Source organism: Pteronotus mesoamericanus, unplaced genomic scaffold (assembly GCF_021234165.1).
Source record: "Pteronotus mesoamericanus isolate MK-2021 breed Mesoamerican mustached bat unplaced genomic scaffold, CSHL_Meso_final contig_502, whole genome shotgun sequence".
In the NCBI taxonomy this organism is placed as follows: domain Eukaryota; kingdom Metazoa; phylum Chordata; class Mammalia; order Chiroptera; family Mormoopidae; genus Pteronotus; species Pteronotus mesoamericanus.
This window is the reverse complement of record NW_026555187.1, coordinates 2,144,835-2,157,248: the sequence shown is the minus strand read 5'-3', so window position 1 is coordinate 2,157,248 and position 12,414 is coordinate 2,144,835. Positions and strand designations below refer to the sequence as shown.

The window sequence follows — 12,414 nt, the reverse complement described above, 5'->3', positions numbered from 1 at the left end:
ACAGAGTCTGATACAGACATTCCCAGCCCTGAATGCCACAGTCCCAGGCTAGACGGATGAGAGACTCAAAGCTGGAGAAACCGAAAAGTGGGGTACATTTTGAGTGCAAGGAAGCAAGTATATCTGGATGGGATTTTGAGGTAGAATTAGGAGTTTCATAGGTGCTGACATTCATTTGGGTCTGAGGGAATCACAGGAGAAAAGGCAGCATGGTGGGAAAGCACGTAGTATAGACTTTATCTTTGTGAGAATTGTGGAGCTCAGCGAGCCAGACAGCAGCCAATGCTGAGAGGAGTCCACGTTGGGGGCGGGGGCGGGGAGCTGCTGGGAAAAGTGGAACCATGGCTCTGTGTGCAGGCTGCAGCAGTAGAGACCCAGGCTGGATAAGTCAAGCTTTTCAATGAGTCTCTTGGGGCCGTTAAAGTCCCGGAAACATTTATAAGGGTCCTGGAAGGGGGTGGGACTGTACGTAGAGGCCAAAAGGGACTTGGCCAGTCCCAAATGTTTTGTGCACAGTAGAGTGGAAACAAAAATATTTTCCTCCTTTGTGCATTTGAGGTAGAGGGTGGAAAGTGAATGAAATGCTCTGTCAGCCCAGTGATGGGAACAGTGGTGGTGGAAAGGCCTATCTGGGGACTAGAAACCTTTCTCCACTTTTTTCAGTTTTATTTCCTACATAGCATTCATCACAGCTGAAATTAGATAGTCATCTACATTATTGCTTGTGCAGTATCCAGCTCCCTGGCTAGAATTGAAGGTCAATGGGGGAAGAGACCAGGCCCATAGTGCCTTTCATCCCTGTTAATTTGAACAAGATAATTAACTTCTCTGCACCTTAGTTTATAGTGCACATATGTAGAATGATAATAAGAGTCTTACCAAAATGAATGTATCCAATTCTAAAGAAATCAAGAGAGAAAAGGAGCATAAGGTAGTTGTGACAGAGAAGAAACATGCAAGAAGGCATATTAAATCCAAATATGTCCATAATTACAGAGGCCAATGTAAATGTAAATGTAAATATAAAGAGGCCAAATGCCCCAGTTGAAAGACAAAGATGGGCAGACTGGATCAAAAAACAAAACCTGGTTCTACTCAACTTACAAGAGACAACATATACAACATAAGCATATGGAAAGGTGGAAGATAAGGGGTAGAAAAGGATGGAGCCTTTAAAACATGAACCAAGAAAACATGCCCTGGCTGGTGTTGCTCAGTGGACTGCAAACCATAGAGTTGCCGGCTCAATTCCCAGTCAGGGCACATGCCTGGGTTGCAGGCCAGGTCCCCAGTTGGGGGTGCACAAGAGGCAACCACACATTGATGTTTCTTTCCCTCTCTTTCTCCCTTCCTCCCCCCGTCTAAAAAAAAATAATAAAATCTAAAAAAAATTTTTTTAAATGCAAAACTTAGGAAGGTAATTCTTATTGAATAAGAAGTTTAGCCATCTGAAGAAATCAATGAACAAAAAAAAAAAAAAAGAAAGAAAACAGGTATGCAACTTAATACCAAAGTTCACTCTAAGGCAAGAAGCATAGCGGTAACAAGGCGCATATCACAACAATCACAAATTTGATTTACCAGGAAGATATGATTGCAAGTCTATGTAGCCAATGAAGTGGATTCCAAATATCAGAATATTTGTTTTATAAGGCTAATATGAGGATTAAACACATGTAGAATGTTTGTCTACGGCTATGGTACCTGAGTGCCAGCCATTATTATTGTGATAATTTTGGTGTTATTATTTTATATTTGTTTATTTTAGTTGTTTGTGTATTAGTATCATTTACTACAGTTCCTGTGACAGAGGTGGGGCTGGACGGGTGACTCCACCTTACAGATAAAAACACTGAAGTTCAGAGGTGTAGTTACAGCGCTGGGACTAGCCCAGAGTTTATTTTATATTCTCTCCAGGCATTTCTCACATATCCCTGCTGCTCTCCCACCTCTTCTGGCTGGCCAGCCTGCTTCCTTCCTTTCACAAAGATTTTTCCCCCAAGTTCCCTCACCCCCCCACCTTTTGCCTCATGCACTGTGTAGGCTTCAGAGCTAAAACAATGAGAAGCTACAGGCCCTTCTGAGACTTTGGGGGTCTTCCAACCTTGTGGGTGAGGCAGAGGTAAGGCCAAGTGATGGCAGATAGAAGTCAGTTATGAAGTGGAGGTTCAGCATGCTAAGAGAACAGCCAGTCAGGGAACCTGGCCTTGGCTTGGAGAGGTCTGGGAGGGTTTCCTGTAGGAGGTGACCTACAAGCTCTGACCTAACAAGTTACCGCCCAAAGCCAGTACCTCCTTCTCTGTAAGCTACTTCCAAAGCCAATGGCTCACTCATTCATTTAATTATTCGCTCATTTATTGAACTCCCATAGGTATTAGGCGTCATTCAAGGAGGTGGGATGAGGAGCAAAAGAAGCAAAATTCCTTCCAGGAAGGAGCAGGTATGGGTGAGGTGCATCAGAATCGAAAGAACAAACAAGATCACTCTGGAAGGGAATAACTGGTGGGAAGGAAAGAAAATAGAGCGAGGGAGGAGTAAATGCCCCCCTTTTTAAACCATGATTCATAAAAACCCATCTAATCGAGGCAGACACCTTCTCCCGTGGCAGTGGGCACCTTATCACCATCTCGCAGAGGGTGCCGGGAGGAGGAACTACCCCCAGCAGCCCTGCTTACTCAGTGGCTCACCTAGTCTTTGCTGAGCAACTCCGGTATGCACCAGGCTACCTTCCCAGGATTATACCACGTAGGGAGGCGGGGGTTCTGTGTACCCTTGGGCACATCTCTTCCCCCTCGAGACCTCGGGTCTACAGGACTTCAGAGTGTGTTTTCCAGAACTCCTTAAGGAAATACTATTTAATGTTATCCTCCCAACAGCCCCCAAGGTTAGAGTGCATGGACTGGAGTTCATCCCCATTTAACAAAAGGGCAGGATGAAGCTCAGACCGGAGCATTGAATCGCACACGCTGCACAGCTCCGACCCACAGATGGACTGGTCTAGAACCCGTTGCCTCCGCCCCCTCCCGGGTCGCGCGGCTGCCTCTGCCCCTTTAATAACGCCCCGCGGATACAAGCAGGAAGGGGGCGGTGCCTGTGCCTGAGACGGATGTGCGCTTAGACCAATGGGTACTGAAGTCTTGGCGGCGGCGGCCAATAGGCACTGTAGGGGCGGGGCCTGGTGCCCGAGCCTAGTTCCCGAGGCGCGGCGGCCGCGGCTGGGGGCGGGAAGGGGGCGCAGGACCCCAGGCGGGGGTCCCGGAGCCGGAGGCACGTGTCCCGGGGCGACTGCAGGGCCGCGTCGGCCGGGAGCGCTGCCCGGGCCTAGGCTGGTCCGGGGGCCGACGCGGCGGGGGCTGCAGCCTATGGGCGGGGCGAAGGGCCGCGGGGGAGGCGAACCGGGGTGTGCTGGGGGTCGGAGTGCCGGAGGGGGTGCGGCCAGGCGGGGGCAGCGGGGGTGGGGGCCCAGAAGGTCCAAAGGGAGCCAGGGGAGCTCTGCTGGCAAATACCTGCAGGGCCCGGGGCACTCAAGGGGTTCTGGAGGCTGGGGACTCAGCCTGGTGGCGTCAAACAGGCGTGGGGCGTTGGGGGCCTGGGTGAGGGGCTGACGGACGGCCAGGCACGGGCGGGGGGGAGCATTTGGAAGGCGTAGGGTGTTACGCGATCAGGAAGGGGGCGGTCTGGGAACATCGGGTTGTTTACGGGGCGATAGGGGCAATAGGATGGCTGTGGGGGCAACTGGTCTGGGCTGGGGGCGGTGGTTGGGGGAGGGCTATTTGTGTAGGCTTAGGGGATTGTGGGGGTAGGGGTTGGGAGCGTCCCTGGAAAGGGGGCCGAGCCCGGAAGGAGCAGGCAGGTGAGGAGGGTTGGCAGGGATGGGGGATGCTGTGGCTTAGAACGAAGGCTGTACCACCTCCAAGCTTGGGGCCTGGGGGTGGGCGACAGTCCTTAATGGCCCAAGGAAGAGGCTGTAGGCTGCGGTGGGGCTCTCCACCGTTCCTATAAAGAAGGCCACTTTGGGAGGCTTGTCGGGAGGCTTGTCAAGAGGCCTGAGGAGAGGAGAAAGGGCTCCCAGAAAGTGTTTGGGCTAGGGTCTTTGGTGTGGTTTAGGTTCAGAGTATGTAAGGAAAAGGCTTGGGTCTTCTAGGTGGTGGTTAAGTTAGCAGAAGGGCCCCTCTTAGGAGAAGGGGCAGGTGGAGATGGGGAGCCTTGGTAAAGATTCAATTCTCCTTTTCTTGGGCTCTAAAAATAGTCTCCCCAAGATCTCAGGGATTGTCCACCTAAAAACCACCCAGCATCTCCTCTGGGCATTTAATCAGATAAAGCCCCAGGTTCAAATCCTGCCCCTGCAGTTGGCTTGCTCTGTGACCTTGGGCAAATGGCTTTGCTCCTTTGGGCCTCAGTTTCCTTTTCTGCAAAATGTGGGGGGATGTTTCCTGCTTCCTGGGGTGGTTATAAATATTAAACATTATTTAGCTCTAATAATAGCTGTGTTTGAGCCTAATGCCTAGGGCTTGATGCTTGAGTCTTTATCCTCCGGGCAAGCCAGGGTTGTTGCTCTATCCACTCTACAGATGAGGAAACTGAGGCCTGGAGCCCCTGAGTCACATAGCAAGTGATCCACAATGTGAAGAATGGATGCACAGGAGGACATGAGGGGCTGGGTGGGATTTTTACCCTCATACGTTCCCCCCATCAGGGCCAGTTCCCGTCCCCCCAGCAGCATGGCATCCTGTGCTGAGCCCTCTGCCGTGGGCCCTGAGCCTGCCACCCCACCGCCTGCTGGGGTCCCACCGCTTGAGGACTTCGAAGTGCTGGATGGGGTGGAAGATGCAGAAGGCGAAGAGGAAGAGGAGGAGGAGGACCCGAGTGAGCTGCAGCCGCTAGAGGACATGGGGCAGCCCCCACTGGAGGAGACTGAACAGCCTGGGGCCCTGGCCCGAGAGTTTCTGGCCACCATGGAGCCTGAGCCCGAGCCTGCTCCAGCCCCAGAAGAGTGGCTGGACATCCTGGGTAAGGTTGCAGGGGTGGCTCGGGTTGACCCATAGGGCCTAGACAGCTACAGTTCAGTAGTGACCTTGGCCCAAGCTTTCTCTTCTGATTTCCCCAACTCTGCCATGAAGTAGGTTGGAAGTAAAACGTGGTAACCATGGTGATTGCCAGACACAGTCAGCTACTTGACATGTTTCATGTCTGTGAACCCCCTTCATTGTCTCTCTCTCTTGCACACATACCCCCCAGCTCAGAGAGGCTGAGTCATCCGTCCAGGGCCACACAGCAGCCAGCATTCCAGGTGCCAGCAGCTCGCAACCTCCACTACTTTTTCTTTTCTTTTCTTTTTTTTAAGATTTTATTTTTAAATTTATTTTTAGAGAGGGGGGAAGGAGGGAGAAAAGGAGAGAAACATTGATGTGCAAGAGGTACATCTACTGGTTGCCTCTTGCAAGCCCCCAGTTGGGGACTTCGCTGGAAAGCCAGGCATGTGACCTGACTGGGAGTTGAACCAGCAACCTTTTGATTTGCATGACAATGCCCAACCCACTGAGCCACACCAGTCAGGCCTCCACTACTTCTTTCCTTGGCATTTGTTTGACAAGTGCCTGTCCCCTGGAAAAATGTGTCCTCAGATCACGTAAATCTCAACATCGCAATTTGTTGTTCATCCCTCTGTCTGGTTCACAGTATTCATTAGCATTCTAATTTCTCAGAGAAGTCCTGCAAGAAAGAACTCGGAGAATCCGCACGTGTCCTTGCCATGGACCCCATCACAGCAATTCTGAAAGCTAGAGAATCGTGTTGTTATTAGTACTGATATCTGTGTAACATGCTAACTAATGCTGGTGCCACACAGACAATAGTAAAACCTCATCGTTACTATTACCATTTATACTGATACCAAAACAATAGTATAAAATAATACTAATACTGATAAAACAGTACTGTTACTAATGTTGCTTCCACTGCTGATAAAAACGTTACTACTTCTAGCCCTGGCTGGTGTGGCTCAGTGGATTGAGTGCCGGCCTGTGAACCAAAGGGTCGCTGGTTTGATTCCCAGTCAGGGCACATGCCTGGGTTGTGGGCCAGGTTCCCAGTAAGGGGTGTGCAAGTGGCAACCACACATTGATGTTTCTCTCCTCTTTCTCCCTCCCTTGCCCTCCCTCTGAAAATAAATAAATAAAATCTTTTAAAAAAAGAAAAAAAAAGGTTACTCCTAAAAATAACACCAGGTAATACTGACTGCCAGCTGGTTCCATGCCAGGCCTGCCCACCATCTTACTTTATTCTCACAACGACCCTGTGACGTAATTCCTAGAATACAGATGAGGAGACTGAGGCTCAGATAGGTGAGGGTGCTTGCCCCATGCTGGCGTTTGGGAAGCTTTTCTCTACTGATATAAGGAGCTGCCCTGCTCCGCCTCTGAGTAGGAGGCTGGCTCTGTCCTTTTATATTGAGAGTCAGCTATATTCTAAAGTCATAGTTCAGGCTTCCAGGCAAGGAAACAGGCCTCGAGAGGGACTGTGATTTGCCCAAAGTTCCCCCGATGAGAGGCGGTGTTTGATTTCGATTCTGTCAGTATATCCACTATTAGTGCCCTGAAATCTCAAGACACAGGGACCTCCAGAATCCACTAGATCAGTGCTTCTTAGGCTGGATGCAGGGGCATGTACAAGTTGTGAAGCAGCACACAAAGTTGGAACATCGTAGAATATTCCAGAAAACGAATAGACACCTCTCTGTGCCTAGCCTTTAGACTAGAATCCACTCAGACTTAGGCTGTCCTCTAGACCAGTGATATATTACAGACTACTGGGACACTGAGCCCAAAGGTGTGGGGTCACTTGCCCAGTAAGTGGCAGAGCAGCCTTTTGAAGCTCAGCTTATGCCCTGGGGCTGGGCTACTCCTGGGATGGGTGAAGCTGGTGGGGGTTGTAGGGGAAAGGGCTTGGATCCACTGAGCCAGTGAGCCACTGAGTGACAGGCTGCTTGTCCCCGGTCCCTGGCAGGGAATGGGCTGTTGAGAAAGAAGACATTGGTCCCAGGCCCTCCTGGTTCAAGCCGCCCTACCAAGGGCCAGGTGGTCACAGTGCAGCTGCAGACGTCACTGGAGAACGGCACACGAGTGCAGGAGGAGCCGGAGCTGGTGTTCACCCTGGGCGACTGCGACGTCATCCAGGTGGGAGTGGGTTAGAGTGTGGGCAGCCTGGCACAGGGTAGGGTGGGGCAGAGGTGGAATGGAGGGAGTGATGGAAGTGGAGGTGGTGATAGCTGGGTGGGCTGAATTGGGGCGGGGGCAGGCTGCTCCTGGATCCACCTCAGGACCCTCCTCATACCTCTGCACACCAGGCCCTGGATCTCAGTGTCCCGCTCATGGATGTGGGGGAGACAGCTATGGTCACTGCGGATTCCAAATACTGCTATGGCCCCCAGGGCAGGTGAGAACCTGCCGTTGTGGGGGTCCCTTTTGGGGTAGGGAGGAGGTAGGTATATGACTCACCAGGTCACATAGCTCAAGGGTGGCAAGAGTCACTTTTCTCATGTTTTACTGAGTAGGGCCAGCTCTAGGACTTGAGTCCTTTCCTGCCTGCTCCCAGTGTGTCTTGCCCAGTGTGTCTGGGGTGCTGTCATGGTGGCTGCCAGGTCTGAGTGCTCCCCCTGCCCCACCCCCCAGCAGGAGCCCATATATCCCCCCTCACGCGGCCCTGTGCCTGGAGGTGACGCTGAAGACAGCTGTGGATGGACCTGACCTGGAGATGCTCACAGGGCAGGAACGTGTGGCATTGGCCAACCGGAAGCGGGAGTGCGGCAATGCTCACTACCAGCGGGCTGACTTTGTGCTGGCCGCCAACTCGTATGACCTCGCCATCAAGGCCATCACCTCCAGCGCCAAAGGTGACCACCCGGTCAATCCCCCTACCTCCCTGGCAAAAGTGTCTGTTAGTGTCAGAAACCTTGGAGAAGTCATGGAGGACCTGACACTCAGAATGTTGTAGAATATTCCAGAGTATGGATAGATGCTCATCTGTCCCTAACATTTAGGCTAAGGCCCACTCCAGCCCTGTGGTAGATCCCAGATCAATGGGATGTCACAGGACACAGGTAGATGTAGAGGTGTCGGTGACAGCACATGGTATCATGCCATATGCCTGTGGTTAAGCCTATGCTTCACTTGGGCTCTGTTTTGCAGACTTCTTGGAAGTGCCGAGAATGGTGCAGTCTTGGCCTGTTTTAGAGCTGGGGGCACTGAGGTCCCCTGAGGGACAACTTCTCATAACTGAGACCCCTCCCTAGTCTCCTCTTCCACCAGGTGCAGAGGAGTGGGCTTTGGCTCAGGTCATGTAGTGGGCAGGTGGTTGTGAGGGGCTGGTGGTGTGGTAATGGCTCCTGCAGTTGAGTACTGTCCCCCAACAGTGGACATGACATTTGAAGAGGAGGAGCAGCTCCTGCAGCTGAAGGTGAAATGTCTGAACAACCTGGCAGCCTCGCAGCTGAAGCTAGACCACTATCGGGCTGCGCTGCGCTCCTGTAGCCTCGTGCTTGAGCACCAGCCTGACAACATCAAGGCTCTCTTCCGCAAGGGCAAGGTGGGCCATGGCTGGGTGGGCCACAGGCCGCAGGTGCTGGTGGCAGGCTGGCTCTCCCAGCCCAGACCAGTGGGACTGGATCTGAACCCAGGATTTGGAAAGGGCATAGGCGTCAGCCACCCAAGCTCTCTGGGGTACAGGTAGAAGCGCTGAGGCCCAGACAGGTGCAGAAGTGTGATATGAGTTGTAGCAACTCACTGACCGAGGCCAGACGTGAACCCCAAGCCTTAGGCTCCCACACACTGGTCTATGGCCCAATGGTGACTGCTCATTACATATAATCCTCTGTGGCTTCCCTCTTCTTCAGAACAAAAGTTAAGTTCTCATTGCAGCCCTTGGGGCGTTGAGTCATCTGATTTTTCTTCTCTTCCCGTCATTTTCCAACTCACCTCTTGCTTCCTTCCATACGGTTTAGCCTCCTTACTCCTACCTTTGTATAGGCAATTCCCTCCGCCTGAGACATTCATAGCCCCGGTACCCCCATGGGCTCTTCCTTTGCCTTCTTCAGGTCTGTGCTGTAATGTCACCTCTTTGGGAAGCCCTCCCTTGCCGCTCCCCACCCTGAACCCCCTGCCACCGTCTTCATATTTCCCATGTCACTGTCAGCATATGGAGGTGTCAAGCCTCTTGTCCATCTCCCCTGCTAGGAGGTGGAGATTTTGTCTGTCTCACTCACTGCTGAATCTCTATCCTTGCAAAGAGGGCCAGACACACAGTAGGTGCTTAGTCAGTTTTGGCAGAACATAGGGGAGAATTTGGCCTCATGGACTTGACCTTAATTGTTTTCTTTCCCATCTGTTCTTCCTCACAGCAACCCTGGATGGGGCAGAATGGGGATTTTTCAGCTCCTTTTAGCAGTGAACTGAGAAAACTGAGGTGCAAACAAGCACTGGGTCACTGGCATGTTTGTGAGAGACCTGAGCAGGGCCTCTCTCCAGCTAGCATTTCTTTTTAAATCCTCACCCGAGGACATGCTTATTGATTTGAGAGAGAGAGGAAGGATGGGAGGGAGGGAGAGAGGGAGGGGGGGAGGGAGAGAGACAGACAGACAGACAGACTTTGATTCTAGAGAGAAACGGTTGGTTGAACCAGCAGCTTAGATACGTGCCCTGACCGGGAATCGAATCCATGACCTTTCAGTTTGTAGACGACGTTCCAGCCAACCGAGCCGCCACCAGCCAAGGCCAGCCAGCATTTTTTTACGCACTTGCTTTGTGTGGACTTCTGCATGGAAATGTAGAGAAGAATACAATGTCATTCCTTTTTTTCAATGGTGTATAACGCTGCTTGTGTAGCTCACACGTTTGGATATGTTGGTTGGAGGTGATAGAAACCCACTCAAGAAGATTGAAGCAAAAGGAGGAATGGCTTGTGACACTGTCCAGTCCGGGGTGGCTGGGTTCAGGCAGGGCTGGATCCAGGCATTAGCAATGTTGTGGGAATGCTATGTTGGTCTGCTGTCAGGGAGGCTTCTCTCTTGGGAGTGACTAAGGTGCTCCCTCCTGACCCCCAAAAGCTCCAGGCTTACATTCTTGCCGCTCAACATCTGGCTTCCCAGTGGCACCAGCATATTTCAGGCTGGATCTTATTGGTTGGCTTGAGTTACCATGCTGGTTCTGAATCCTTCACCATGGTCAGAGCTTTGGAAATGCCTAGCCAAGGTGGTAAGGGAGGAGTAGGTGAAGTGGGTGACTGGATCTCTTGTACAGGCTGAAATAGGCACTCAGGGAAGGAGAATGTTGAGGGGACAACATTGAATCCAGTGGGGTGATCATGGAGTCTGAGGGCTCAGGAGAGCAGAGTGGGATGAGTGGACTCCTGGGGATAGATTTGGGACTTCTCAGGGTGGCCAGGAGCCTGGTATACCTGGGTGTCATGAAAGAAAGCATGGCCCAGTTGTGGGTCCAGAGTGATGCCACCTCCGTCCTCCCATAGGTGCTGGCCCAGCAAGGGGAGTACAGTGAGGCCATCCCCATCCTGAGGGCAGCCCTGAAGCTGGAACCTTCCAACAAGGTGAGCAGAACAGGGGTGCCCTGGGAACTTGCCCTATCGGCCTACGTGGGATGTCCCCCTTTCCTTGCTGTGGCTCTCCCTGTTGTGTTTTTACCTCAGCAGTGGCAGGGAGTAGGTGGCTGAAGGGCCCTAGCCAGCTTGCTGAGGCACTTATGACCCATACACAAGTGGTCTGGGCTCATCCTGAACCAGGGGTCCCAGAAGCCAAGGGTGCCGCCAGCTTGGCCAATGCCAATGTCCCCAGCTTTCCTCCCAGAATCTTGTGCTCTGCCCCGTCTATGGGCTCCCTGGAGGCACAGAGATGGCAGTCTCCACTTTGCCGATGCCCAGAGAGGGAGCAGACGGAGCCCTTGTGTTCCTGTGGTGCCAGTCCTAGAGTGACCCAGGGCACCAGAAAGGCAGAGCTCCAGCGATGGTGGTCATGTTCTTAGCCCAACTGCCATCCCCCTCTCCCAGACGATCCACGCAGAGCTCTCGAAGCTAGTGAAAAAGCATGCCGCCCAGCGGAGCACAGAGACTGCCCTGTACCGGAAAATGCTGGGCAACCCCAGCCGGCTGCCTGCCAAGTGTCCTGGCAAGGGTGCCTGGGTAAGCTGGGGCCAGTGGGCAGGGAGGCTCCTGCAGGAGGGGCAGGGCAGACCACGTAAAGGGACAGTCTTCATTTTGCAAACGTTGATGTTCTCATCACCTCAGCTGTGCTGGACCATGATGGGACACAGGCCCTGACCCTGTGTGACCAAGACCAAAGCAGAAGATGGAATACAATCTGTAGGGCTTGGGGTGGGGAGGGGTGGCTCATCCAGAGGGAAAGGGGCGGTATCCCAGAGGAGGGGAGATTTGGCTTGCGCTTTGATGCACGTAAAGGAGTTTACCAGGAAGCAGGAAAGGCATGGTCAGGCAGGGGCTTGTTGGAAGGCCTGTAGGGGTCCTGTTGGTACCCGAGGCCGAAGATATCAGTCTTGACTGCCCTCCAGCTTCCTCCTCCCTCCCTTTTATCTACAGTCCATCCCATGGAAGTGGCTGTTCGGGGCAACTGCTGTTGCCCTGGGGGGTGTGGCTCTCTCTGTGGTCATCGCTGCCAGGAACTGACTGTCCAGGTGCCCGCCACCCCTTCTGAGCACCATGGACCCTACCACGCGCTCCCTAACTCTCCCAGGCTCCCTGTCCACTACCCTCTCTGGCCTAGCCTCCTCCTCTGGGGCAGGGACAGCGAGGTTTGAGGGTCATGTGGCCCAGTGAACAGGAGGGACTGAGGCCCTATAGGAGGAAAGTGAGGCAGGGACGAGCCCCCGTCCAGCCCGTAAGTAGGGGGCCCTCATTCCTCCAGACCCAATTCCCACCCCCACTGCCCCCCCCCAGGTTAGGTCTCAGTAGGGGTCTGCCTCAGTTTCTCCTTCCCAAGGCCTGGGGGCAGCTTTCCCCCCATCCAGTCCCTGTCCAAGTGCCAACCTCTCCTGCCCCGTGTACTGCCCTCTGTCCAGGCTCTCCCTCAACCCAAGTGAAATAAAGCCTCCCACCCTGCATTCTTCTGGTTCTGGAGCCTTCTTTCACCGCCACTTGGGGCTGGGCCAGAGCGGGAAGGGGGGCGGGTCTCCTCTTGGGCCACAGCAGATGTGTGTTAGAGGGGGAAATGAGCTTGAAGAAGTGGGATGATGTGCCTAGAGCACCCAGATGTGAACTCCATAGGCGTTCACACTCCCTGTGCCTGTTACCCCATCCCGTCTTGTTTCTGTTAACTGAAAACAGGGACCCTGATGGGACCTAACTGGGGGCTTCTCTGAGACCAACAATTAAATGGGTCTGTAGTACTGTGAGCTG

General features: G+C 53.1%; 1 protein-coding gene across 2 annotated transcripts; it reads left to right on the top strand.

Moving 5' to 3' along the window:
• The first annotated feature begins 3,165 nt into the window (after window positions 1-3,165).
• Window positions 3,166-12,117, top strand: FKBP8 (FKBP prolyl isomerase 8). Of its 2 annotated transcripts, none has more exons than XM_054578891.1 (9): window positions 3,166-3,267; window positions 4,697-5,010; window positions 7,006-7,175; window positions 7,346-7,434; window positions 7,674-7,891; window positions 8,411-8,583; window positions 10,519-10,596; window positions 11,053-11,184; window positions 11,599-12,117. In XM_054578891.1, the coding sequence occupies exons 2-9, from the start codon at window positions 4,722-4,724 to the stop codon at window positions 11,683-11,685; spliced, it is 1,236 nt and encodes a 411-aa protein (XP_054434866.1). In that variant the 5' UTR covers window positions 3,166-3,267; window positions 4,697-4,721; the 3' UTR covers window positions 11,686-12,117. The 2 variants fall into 2 exon arrangements, with proteins under 2 accessions (XP_054434866.1, XP_054434865.1); XM_054578890.1 differs by having other exon boundaries at window positions 7,671-7,891.
• The last annotated feature ends 297 nt before the right edge of the window (window positions 12,118-12,414 follow it).

Bases quoted from the DNA above. Each gene is read 5' to 3' on its own strand.
- FKBP8 (XM_054578890.1), top strand. From the start codon at position 4,722: ATGGCATCCTGTGCTGAGCCCTCTGCCGTGGGCCCTGAGCCTGCCACC. The intron at 7,892-8,410 runs GTGACCACCCGG...GTCCCCCAACAG, and splicing joins CATCACCTCCAGCGCCAAAG to TGGACATGACATTTGAAGAG. The intron at 11,185-11,598 runs GTAAGCTGGGGC...TTTTATCTACAG, and splicing joins GTCCTGGCAAGGGTGCCTGG to TCCATCCCATGGAAGTGGCT.